General features: G+C 38.8%; 1 protein-coding gene across 2 annotated transcripts in view; it reads right to left on the bottom strand.

The window, feature by feature from the left end:
- GPR107 (G protein-coupled receptor 107) overlaps nucleotides 1-13030 on the bottom strand; it is a 141523-nt gene that overhangs the window by 86695 nt on the left and 41798 nt on the right. For both annotated transcript variants that reach the window (XM_077147116.1, XM_077147117.1), the window contains exons 5-6: nucleotides 12514-12653; nucleotides 3820-3857 (exon numbers count right to left, since the gene is read on the bottom strand). In XM_077147116.1, coding sequence (XP_077003231.1) covers nucleotides 3820-3857; nucleotides 12514-12653 — 178 coding nt within the window. The remainder of the gene's footprint in view (nucleotides 1-3819; nucleotides 3858-12513; nucleotides 12654-13030) is intronic.

Raw genomic sequence — 13030 nt, 5'->3', positions numbered from 1 at the left:
TCAAGAACAAAAAACAAACAACCCATTTAAAAAAGGGGGCAAAAGACATGAAAAGACACTTTCCAGAACAGGAAATACAAGTGGCTAAAAAAGGCATATGAAAAGACACTCAACTTCACTGGCTATTAGGGAGATGCAAATCAAAAGGCATGCCTTGTTAACTTCAGAAATGCTAAGGGGGCTTCCAAACTGTCCATATGAGAATCTACTTGGCTTCCCTGTATTGTCTGTCTTTTTTATTTTAGCCATTCTGGTGAGTGGAGTGTTGAAGCATCTCACTGTGATTTTAATTTGATCACTAATGAGGGTGAACGACTTTTTTTATTTGGATATTGTGCCAGTTTGATAGGATTTATGCACCCTAGAAAAGCCACATTTTTAATCCTAATCAATCTTGTGGGAACAACCATTTCTTTAAATCCCTTTTCAGAACTGTATGTTGAAAGCTTGATTAGATTATATCCAAGAAGAAGTGATTTGCCCAATTGTTGGTGTTAATTTTTGAATAGAGGGAGATGTGACTCCACCCATTCCATGTAGTTCTTGATTAGTTTACTGGAATCCTTTAAAAGAGGAAGCATTTTGGAGAAAGTCCTTTTTGAGAATGATAAGAGCCAGAGCCCATGCAACCAGAGACCTTTAAAGATGAAGAAGGAATACACCCCCAAGAGAGCTTCATGAAGCAAGAGGCTTGGAAAGCTATCATATGAGAAGGCATTATGTTCACCATGTGCCTTTCCAGTTGAGAGAGAAACCCTGAACTTCATCGGCCTTTCCTGAGTGAAGGTAACCTCTAGCTGGTGCCTTAATTTGGATATTTTTATAGACTTGCTTTAATTGGGACATTTTCATACCTTAGAACTGTAAACTTGCAACTTAATAAATTCCACCTTTTAAACCCCCGCCCCCCCCGCCAAAAAAAAACCAAAAGGTGGTATCTCACGCCCAGCAGAATGGCCATTATATAAAAAAACAGAAAACAAGCACGGGAAAGGATGTGGAGAAAGAGGCATACATATTCACTGTTGGCAGGAATGCAGAATGATGTAACTGCTCTGGAAGGCAGTTGGGCAGTTCCTCAGAAAGCTAAATATAGAATTGCCAGCAACTCCCTTTATTAGGTATATATTCAGAGGAACTGAAGGCAAGGACCCAAATTGACACTTGCACGCCAATGTTCATAATGGCATTATTCATGATTTCTAAAAGATGGACACAGCTCAAATGCCACCAATGAACAAGTGGCTAAAGCTGTGATATATACATACGATGTACATACAGAGCTGTAAGCCAGAATAATGTCATGAAGCATGTAATAATGTAGATGAACCCTGAGAACATTATGCAGAGTAAACTTAGTCAGAAACAAAAGGACAAATACTGTATGGTCTCACTAATATGAACTAACAATAATGAGTGAACTTTGAGAGTCAAAGTTAAGAACACAGGATAACAGGAGATAGAGGGTAGAGATTGGGTATATGGTGGTAAAGGAATACAGAATATGTAACAGGACTGATGGTAAAGATCCAGAAATGGATAGCACAATATTATCTGATGGTAGCACAATAATATAAGGACAATGAATGAAGTCGAGTGTGAGTATGGTTGAGGAAGAAGGACTGGGGGCACGTATGACACCAGAAGGAAAGATAAAAGGATAAAGACTGAGAAGGTATAGCTTAGTGATGCCTAGAGTGGACAATGATGGTGATTAAATGTACAAATAGAAGAATGTTTTTACATGAGGGAGAACAAATGGATGTCAACATTGCAAGATGTTGAAAATGGGATGGTATACAGGAAAAGATACAATCATTGCAAATTAGGATCTATAGTTAAAAGCAACATTGAAATATGCTTCCATTGAATGCAACACAGGCAATACGCCAAAACTAAATGTTAATAACGGGGGGATTTGGGGGTGGGTGGGTTTGGGATTCTTTGCGGAAGAAAAGGAAATGTCCTCATATAGATTGTGGTGCTGAAGGCACAGCTATGTGATTATACTGGGAACTGATTTTTTATTTAGGTTGGATTTTATGATGTGTAAATAAAACTGTTTGAAAATGAGCAGAGAGATACAAGTGCTGGAGAAAATGTGGAAAGAAAGATGTTACTATTCATTGTTAGTAGGGAAGGAGAATGGTGCAGCCCCTCGGGCATCATGGGACTGAGAAAACCTGTTTGACCAAAAGGGGGAAGAGAGAAATGAGACAAAATAAAGTTTCAGTGGCTGTGAGATTTCAGAGTAGAGAGGTTATCCCGGAGGCTATTCTTATGCAATATACAGGTAACCTTTTTAGTTTATGGGACATTGGAGTAAATAGTGAGAAGTACCTCAAACTGGTGAACTATATTCCAGGAGCCTTGATTCTTGAAGATGATTGTATAACTATATAGCTTTTACAAATGTGATCATGTGATTATGAAACCTTGCAGTTGATGTTCCCTTTATCCATGGTATGGACAGATGAATAAAAAAATAAGGACAATAAATAAATAAAAAATGGTGGGAGATAAGGGTTAAAAAAAAACCCCTACCTACGAATTCTCGCCTGCCATGCCAGAGACCCAGGTTCAATTCCTGGTGCCTGCCCATGCAAAAGAAAAAAAAGGGTAGACTGCAATACTAGTGGTCAATGAAAGGGAAGGGTAAGGGATATGGGATGTATGGGTTTTTCCTTTGTCTTTTTATTTCTTTATCAAGGCTCATTCATGTAGTTGCATGCCTCACAACTTCTTATATCTGCTCAGTAGTCCGTTGCATACATATACCCCATGGTTCCCCCTTGTATTCTTAGTAGATGTACCTTTAGGCCATCTACATCCAGTGAACACTGCCTCCATAAACAACGGTGAGCAAAGGTCAGTTTATATTCCCGCTCTCAGCTCCTCCAAATATACACCTAGCAATGGGGATGTAGGATCATATAGCAGCCTCACCCCTAGCCTCTTCTGGAGCCAACCTAACTGCCCTCCAGAGGGGCTGCACCATTCTCCTTCCCTACCAACAGTGAATAGTAACATCTTTATCCTTGATAAGGATAGATCAGTGGTTATTTGAGGACAGGGTACTTACAAAAGAGAAGGAAAAGGTTCTGGGGGTGATGGATAGGTTCACTATCTTGACTATGTTGATGTTTTTACAAGTGTATTCACAAAACATTCAAGTATCTATAGTTTGTTACATGTCAGTATACCTCAATAAAATTGTTTAAAAGAATAAAACAAAACATTGCCATTTAGATGCTTCCACAGTGAAAAATCAAAAGATATATCCAACTAAAACCTTCCCAAATTTTCCACTTCTAGTATAATTAGAAAATACCACTGTCAAACCCTCTGATCCTCTTTTATCTGGCCCTTTCTAACATCTCTTTCTCTGCTTCCAAATATGTACCATTTATTTCAAATAGGCCAGCGCACAGCCTGTTAATGTTCATTATCCCCTTAAGATCTTTGCTTATGATATTATTCATCCCCTGCTTTTTCTTCCTCTTCCCCAAACAAATCCACCAAACTCCAAGCTCAGTCCTGGTGACATCTTCCAGAGGGCTCTCCAGATGCCTCAGCTTCTTTCTTGCCTATCTGACCATCTATCAAATAAGTACTATACAACTTGGCACTTTATTTGGCTTTAAAATTGTTTCAGTATGTCAACCTTTTCTTCCCAAACAGATGGCAATCCCCTATAGACATAGCATGTATATATCTATGTATGTAAGTGAATGCATACGAATACATATACACACATATACATTTATACACATATATACATAATGTCCAGAAAAGCTGGACACAGAAGTAAGTTCTTACCTTTGAATCCACTGTACTTCTTTTAGATTTTTCACTGTCTAGAAACATAAACATTTAAAAGATGTTATTATAAGTTTTGGCTCATATATACTTTACAGTCTAATATCAAATAATCAAAACAAAGCCCCCCCCAAAAGAGGTCATAGGCTATTTATTTATTTATTTATTTATTTATTTATTAATTACATGGGCAGGCACCGGGAATCAAACCCGGGTCCTCTGGCATGGCAGGCAAGCATTCTTGCCTGCTGAGCCACCGTGGCCCGCCCTCATATGCTATCTTAAGGGCTACCATCTCCTCAGGTCTCAAAATAGAATTCTTGAGCCAATGGTAGTGGCAAATCAGAACTTGTTATATTATAAATACTATCTAATAAATGACAATAATTAATACCAAAAGAGTAATTCAAGTCTAAATAATCTAGTGTATGTCACTGCCAGATATGTCACATGGAATGGTTTTCCTTATTTTCTAAGTAATTACATTTGAAACAGAAAATTATTTTTTAAAACCATATAAAGAGGTCTATTTACACACATGGAAAAATTAATAGCAAATAGCATAATGCATACTTTTTTTTTTTCCACAGCAAGGAGTGTTAAGATTGCTAATGGCTTCTTTCATGGAACAGAGGGCATCTGTGCCTTATTTTTATTTAAGATACTCTTCATGGGGAAGACAGGATTTCAAGCTCCCTGCAGGAAGGGAGAAAATTTCAGAATAAAGAGAAGGAAAAGAACATCCTCTGCCCAGGGATTGGTTATGTGAACACAAGGAACCTGGACAAGAAGGAGATGGCGCACAAGCATTAAGACTACACCATCACACAAATTTAATATTTCCTATGACTTTCAGTGTAGATAAAGTTTTAGCAAACTTAGGGGAAAAATGTGTAAGCAATACAATAAACAATAAATTACCTAAAGAGTTCATATGAATCACTAAAAGAATTTGATGGTTAATAAAAAAGGAAATAGTGGGCAGGCCATGGTGGCTCAGCAGGCAGAGTTCTTGCCTGCCATGCCGGAGACCTGGGTTCGTTCCCGGTGACTGCTCAAGAAAATAAATAAAAACAAAAGTAACAACAAAAGAAAATAAATATAAATTGGTTAACCAGTTTATGAGGGAAAAGTACAGCTTCAGTAATAAGGAAAGAATGAATATCAAAACAAAAATAACTTTTTTTCTTTTTTAAAGAAAAAAACAATAGTGCCTAGGACATGGTGATGCGGACACCAATCCTACATTTTGCTTATGGGAATACAAATTAACACAGCTCATTTGGAAAGGAATTTGAAAACGTGTTTCAAGATTCTCAAAAGTACTCATAGCCTTTGTATCAGAAATTCCAATCCTTGGAAACTCTAAAGAGAGTTTCTCACACGGAAAAAAGTTCTATGGATAAAGAAGTCCAATATTTTACGACATTTATAATGGCATAAAAGAGGAAATGTCTCTTCTTAAGGAAAACGTTTTAGTAAATTACAATTTCCATTTGTAATGGGTTGAAAAGTGTCCTCCCTGTCTGCCCAAAATTCATGTCCACCTGCAACCTCAGAAAGTGACCTTATTTGGAAATAGGATCATTGTAGATGTAATTAGTTAAGATGAGGTCATTCTGGGCAAGGATGACCCTAAATCCAAAGACTGATATCCTTGCAAAAGGAGAGGAAGATAGACACAGATACATAGGGAAGAAGGCCCTGAAAAGATGAGACAGAGATTGGAATGCTACAGCTACAAGCCAAAGAACAGCAAGGACTGCTGGGAGCCCAAGAGAAGCTAGGGTGAGGCATGGAAGGAATCTTCCCTAGAGCCTTCAGAGAGAGCATGATCATGCCAACAAACCTAATTTTGGACTTCTGGCCTCTATAACTGTGAGGTAATAAGTTTCTGTTGTTTCAAGCCACTCAGTTTATGGAAATGTGGTTTGGCAGCCCTAAAAACCTAATAATGCCATTTAATGAAATATTACATAGGCATGAAATATGTTAGTTAAGTGAACAGAAATGCATAAAAAATTATAAACATAACTATGAATTCTAAAAATCAAATTCTCTAGATTTAGGAAACAGGACTGGAAGGAAACGTAAATTTCCAAAATTCTTGCACTGGGACTAAGGAGAAATGATGTTCTTTTTCCTTCTTCATATTTTCCACATTTTTCTTTAAAGATATATATATTTTTTAAAAATTCCAAAATAAAATAAAGCTAAGACAGCAATGGATTACACTTGTTTTTACTTAGAAATGAAAAAGGACCTACAAAACAGATTAGTGAAAAAAAAGCTAGTTTTCCCTTTCTCCGCCGGCCCGCCGCCCGGCGCCCACGCCCCGCAGCAGCCGACCCGCCCGCCCTCCTTCTCCCCCCTCTTTCTCCGCCGGCCCGCCGCGCGGCGCCCACGCCCCACAGCAGCCGACCCGCCCGCCCTCCTTCTCCCCCCTCTTTCTCCGCCGGCCCGCCGCGCGGCGCCCACGTCCCACTGCAGCCGACCCGCCCGCCCTCCTTCTCCCCCCTCTTCCCCCTCCTGCTCCGGCCGCTCTCCAACCACCTTGGTGCCCTCTTCCCCCGCCTTCACCGGCTCCTCCGCCACCAGCCTCGACAGCCTTGCCGCCCTCACCTTTCCTCCTTCAGAACAGCTACTGGGGGAGTGGAGATAATACAGAGCAGCTCCCGGAGCCACAAGGGAGATCAAAGGGACGGCATACCCCATCCTGGAACGGCTGACTATCTGGGAGAACCAGCTCCGGTGAGATCACCAAGGGGCACGGGCTTTCCTGGGTGGGACGGCAAGCGACTGGAGTCCCTCCCTTCCACCTTCCCAGGCCAGCTGGTAGAATTGGACAGGCGGTCCCCTTAGGCCGCGGCGGCTGGTGCCCCCACCACGCAAGGCCCCCCGGAACAACTGAGATAGTTGGGTCGGAAATCCCCAGACTGCGGAGAACACTGACCGGGGGATCCCTTCCAAACACGTGACTCCCCCGTCCGGCTGGGAACAGTGCACTCTCCCGGGCTGCGACAGCTGGCGCCCTCCCGCCACGCTTGGTGCCCCGGGCCAACTAGCTAATTCGGCCGGACGCTCTCCCGTGCTGCGGCGGCCGGCGACCCTCCCCGCATTCGGAACCCCAGGCCGGCTGGCATTCTTCCAAGACGCTTCGGCTGCCAAACCTCCCCTACGGCGAGAATTTTCCAGAGTTAAAGGACCCACAGCAACTTTCACTGGTGGAACCCGTAGACAAACGTGTGCCACGAGCGCCACCTACTGGGCAGGATAAGAAAAACAGAACCCAGAGATTGCACAGAAAAATCTTTCAACCTGTGGGGTCGAACACCCAGGGAAATCTGACTAAATGCCCAGACGACAGCAGAAGATAACGGATCACGCTCAGAAAATTGAACATATGGCCCAGTCAAATGAAGAAACCAATAGTTCAAATGAGATACAGGAGCTGAAACAACTAATGCTGAATATACGAACAGAAATGGAAAACCTCTTCAAAAACGAAATCGATAAATTGAGGGAGGACATGAAGAAGACATGGGCTGAACATAAAGAAGAAATAGAAAAACTGAAAAAACAAATCACAGAACTTATGGAAGTGAAAGATAAAGTAGAAAAGATGGAAAAAACAATGGATACCTACAATGACAGATTTAAAGAGACAGAAGATAGAATTAGTGATTTGGAGGATGAAACATCTGAATTCCAAAAAGAAACAGAAACTATCCGGAAAAGAATGGAAAAATTTGAACAAGGTATCAGGGAACTCAAGGACAATGTGAACCGTACAAATATACGTGTAGTGGGTATCCCAGAAGGAGAAGAGAAGGGAAAAGGAGGAGAAAAACTAATGGAAGAAATTATCACTGAAAATTTCCCAACTCTTATGAAAGACCTAAAATTACAGATCCAAGAAGTGCAGCGCACCCTAAAGAGATTAGACACAAATAGGCGTTCCCCAAGACACTTACTAGTTAGAATGTCAGAGGTCAAAGAGAAAGAGAGGATCTTGAAAGCAGCGAGAGAAAAACAATCTGTCACATACAAGGGAAACACAATAAGACTATGTGTAGATTTCTCAGCAGAAACCATGGAAGCTAGAAGAAAGTGGGATGATATATTTAAGTTACTAAAAGAGAAAAACTGCCAGCCAAGACTCCTATATCCAGCAAAATTGTCCTTCAAAAATGAGGGAGAAATTAAAACATTCTCAGACAAAAAGTCACTAAGAGAATTTGTGACCAAGAGACCAGCTCTGCAAGAAATACTAAAGGAAGCACTAGAGTCAGATACAAAAAGACAGAAGAGAGAGGCATGGAGAAAAGTGTAGAAAGAAGGAACGTCAGATATGATATATATAATACAAAAGGCAAAATGGTAGAGGAAAATATTATCCAAACAGTAATAACTCTAAATGTTAATGGACTGAATTCCCCAATTAAAAGACATAGACTGGCAGAATGGATTAAAAAACAGGATCCTTCTATATGCTGTCTACAGGAAACACATCTTAGACCCAAAGATAAATATAGGTTGAAAGTGAAAGGTTGGGAAAAGATATTTCATGCAAATAACAACCAGAAAATAGCAGGAGTGGCTATACTAATATCCAACAAGTTAGACTTCAAATGTAAAACAGTTAAAAGAGACAAAGAAGGACACTATATACTATTAAAAGGAACAATTAAGCAAGAAGACATAACAATCGTAAATATTTACGCACCGAACAAGAATGCCCCAAAATACGTGAGGAATACACTGCAAACACTGAAAAGGGAAATAGACACATATACCATAATAGTTGGAGACTTCAATTCACCACTCTCATCAATGGACAGAACATCTAGACAGAGGATCAATAAAGAAATAGAGAACCTGAATATTACTATAAATGAGCTTGACTTAACAGACATTTATAGGACATTACATCCCACAACAGCAGGATACACCTTTTTCTCAAGTGCTCATGGATCATTCTCAAAGACAGACCATATGCTGGGTCACAAAGCAAGTCTTAACAAATTTAAAAAGATTGAAATCATACACAACACTTTCTCGGATCATAAAGGAATGAAGTTGGAAATCAATAATATGCGGAGTGCCAGAAAATTCATAAATACATGGAGGCTCAACAACACACTCTTAAACAACAAGTGGGTCAAAGAAGAAATTGCAAGAGAAATTAGTAAATACCTCGAGGCAAATGAAAATGAAAACACAACATATCAAAACTTATGGGATGCAGCAAAGGCAGTGCTAAGAGGGAAATTTATTGCCCTAAATGCCTTTATCAGAAAAGAAGAAAAGGCAAAAATTCAGGAATTAACTGTCCACTTGGAAGAACTGGAGAAAGAACAGTAAACTAATCCCAAAGCAAGCAAAAGGAAAGAAATAACAAAGATTAGAGCAGAAATAAATGAAATTGAAAACATGAAAACAATAGAGAAAATCAATAAGACCAGAAGTTGGTTCTATGAGAAAATCAACAAGATTGATGGGCCCTTAGCAAGATTGACAAAAAGAAGAAGAGAGAGGATGCAAATAAATAAGATTAGAAATGAAAGAGGAGACATAACTACTGACCTCACAGAAATAAAGGAGGTAATAACAGGATACTATGAAGAACTTTACGCTAATAAATACAACAATTTAGATGAAATGGACAGGTTCCTGGAAAGACATGAACAACCAACTTTGACTCAAGAAGAAATAGACGACCTCAACAAACCAATCACAAGTAAAGAGATTGAATTAGTTATTCAAAAGCTCCCTAAAAAGAAAAGTCCAGGACCATGTGAATTCACATTCACATGTGAATTCTATCAAACATTCCAGAAAGAATTAGTACCTACTCTCCTCAAACTCTTCAACATAATCGAAGTGGAGGGAAAACTACCTAATTCATTCTATGAAGCCAACATCACCCTCATACCAAAACCAGGCAAAGATATTACAAAAAAAGAAAACTACAGACCAATCTCTCTAATGAATACAGATACAAAAATCCTCAATAAAATTCTAGCAAATCGTATCCAACAACACATTAAAAGAATTATACATCATGACCAAGTAGGATTCATCCCAGGTATGCAAGGATGGTTCAACATCAGAAAATCAATTAATGTAATACACCATATCAACAAATCAAAGCAGAAAAATCACATGATCATCTCAATTGATGCAGAGAAGGCATTCGACAAGATTCAACATCCTTTCCTGTTGAAAACACTTCAAAAGATAGGAATACAAGGGAACTTCCTTAAAATGATAGAGGGAATATATGAAAAACCCACAGCTAATATCATCCTCAATGGGGAAAAATTGAAAACTTTCCCCCTAAGATCAGGAACAAGACAAGGATGTCCACTATCACCACTATTATTCAACATTGTGTTGGAGGTTCTAGCCAGAGCAATTAGACAAGAAAAAGAAATACAAGGCATCAAAATTGGAAAGGAAGAAGTAAAACTATCACTGTTTGCAGACGATATGATACTATACGTCGAAAACCCGGAAAAATCCACAACAAAATTACTAGAGCTAATAAATGAGTACAGCAAAGTAGCAGGTTACAAGATCAACATTCAAAAATCTGTAGCATTTCTATACACTAGTAATGAACAAGCTGAGGGGGAAATCAAGAAACGAATCCCATTTACAATTGCAACTAAAAGAATAAAATACCTAGGAATAAATTTAACTAAAGAGACAAAAAACCTATATAAAGAAAACTACAAAAAACTGCTAAAAGAAATCACAGAAGACCTAAATAGATGGAAGGGCATACCGTGTTCATGGATTGGAAGACTAAATATAATTAAGATGTCAATCCTACCTAAACTCATCTACAGATTCAATGCAATACCAATCAAAATCCCAACAACTTATTTTTCAGAATTAGAAAAACCAATAAGCAAATTTATCTGGAAGGGCAGGTTGCCCCAAATTGCTAAAAACATCTTGAGGAAAAAAAACGAAGCTGGAGGTCTAGCGATGCCGGACTTTAAGGCATATTATGAAGCCACAGTGGTCAAAACAGCATGATATTGGCATAAAGATAGATATATCGACCAATGGAATCGAATAGAGTGCTCAGATATAGACCCTCTCATCTATGGACATTTGATCTTTGATAAGGCAGTCAAGCCAACTCACCTGGGACAGAACAGTCTCTTCAATAAATGGTGCCTAGAGAACTGGATATCCATAAGTAAAAGAATGAAAGAAGACCCGTATCTCACACCTTATACAAAAATTAACTCAAAATGGATCAAAGATCTAAACATTAGGTCTAAGACCATAAAACAGTTAGAGGAAAATGTAGGGAGATATCTTACGAATCTTACAACTGGAGGCGGTTTTATGGACCTTAAACCTAAAGCAAGAGCACTGAAGAAAGAAATAAATAAATGGGAGCTCCTCAAAATTAAACACTTTTGTGCATCAAAGAACTTCATCAAGAAAGTAGAAAGACAGCCTACACAATGGGAGACAATATTTGGAAACGACATATCAGATAAAGGTCTAGTATCCAGAATTTATAAAGAGATTGTTCAACTCAACAACAAAAAGACAGCCAACCCAATTACAAAATGGGAAAAAGACTTGAACAGACACCTACCAGAAGAAGAAATACGGATGGCCAAGAGGCACATGAAGAGATGCTCAATGTCCCTGGCCATTAGAGAAATGCAAATCAAAACCACAATGAGATATCATCTCACACCCACCAGAATGGCCATTATCAACAAAACAGAAAATGACAAGTGCTGGAGAGGATGCGGAGAAAGAGGCACACTTATCCACTGTTGGTGGGAATGTCAAAGGGTGCAACCACTGTGGAAGGCAGTTTGGCGGTTCCTCAAAAAGCTGAATATAGAATTGCATACGACCCAGCAATACCATTGCTGGGTATCTACTCAAAGGACTTAAGGGCAAAGACACAAACGGACATTTGCACACCAATGTTTATAGCAGCGTTATTTACAATTGCAAAGAGATGGAAACAGCCAAAATCTCCATCAACAGAAGAGTGGCTAAACAAACTGTGGTATATACATATGATGGAATATTATGCAGCTTTAAGACAAGATAAACTTATGAACCATGTAATAACATGGATGGACCTAGAGAATATTATGCTGAGTGAATCCAGCCAAAAACTAAAGGACAAATATTGTATGGTCCCACTGATGTGAACGGACATTCGAGAATAAACTTGGAATATGTCATTGGTAACAGAGTTCAGCAGGAGTTAGAAACAGGGTAAGACAATGGGTAATTGAAGCTGAAGGGATACAGACTGTGCAACAGGACTAGATACAAAAACTCAAAAATGGACAGCACAATAATACCTAATTGTAAAGTAATCATGTTAAAACACTGAATGAAGCTGCATCTGAGCTATAGGGTTTTTTTGTTTTTTTTTTACTATTATTACTACTTTTATTTCTTTTCTTTATATTAACATTTTATATCTTTTTCTGTTGTGTTGCTAGTTCCTCTAAACCGATGCAAATGTACTAAGAAACAATGATCATGCATCTATGTGATGATGTTAAGAATTACTGAGTGCATATGTAGAACGGTATGATTTCTAAATGTTGTGTTAATTTCTTTTTCTTTCCGTTAATGAAAAAATAAAAAAATTAAAAAAAATTAAAAAAAGCTAGTTTCAACTTTACAGTTCACCTTCTTTTCTCTGAGTCTGGTTGCCTGCTGAAACAGAATCAACACCAAGCTCCTGGCTGGGTCCAAGGATTTTCTCATCCTTGCTGAAGATGATCTTTGGTAACTGGGTACCAGCTTCTGGTGGAGACTTTATTCGTAATCTACATTCAAATAAAATAGAAGGAGAAACGTTCAATGCATTGCTTCTGGTAATTTATTCAGTGCTATGTGCTAGTCATTGGATAAAGCTCTAAATACACAATTTTATGCAGTCTTAATATTGTCATGTAGATTCTATTATCCACATTTTATAGATGCTGAAAATGAATCTCAGAAAGGTTAAATAATTTGCCCAAGGACACATTCAGGTAGTAAGTGGCAGGGTTAGCACCCAGACATTTTCACTCTAAAACCTAAGCTCTTAGCAACCACATTATTCTGCTGTATATTTTCCCCCAAGTACCTTTAATATGTTCAATAAATTGTTGCACAAGAGAAAAGGAACAAGAAGTGAAAAAAATACCTGTGTTAGTTGCCT

Source organism: Tamandua tetradactyla, chromosome 2 (assembly GCF_023851605.1).
Source record: "Tamandua tetradactyla isolate mTamTet1 chromosome 2, mTamTet1.pri, whole genome shotgun sequence".
Lineage (NCBI taxonomy): Eukaryota > Metazoa > Chordata > Mammalia > Pilosa > Myrmecophagidae > Tamandua > Tamandua tetradactyla.
Note: the sequence above shows the minus strand (reverse complement) of the source record. Positions and strands in the feature narration are given on the sequence as shown.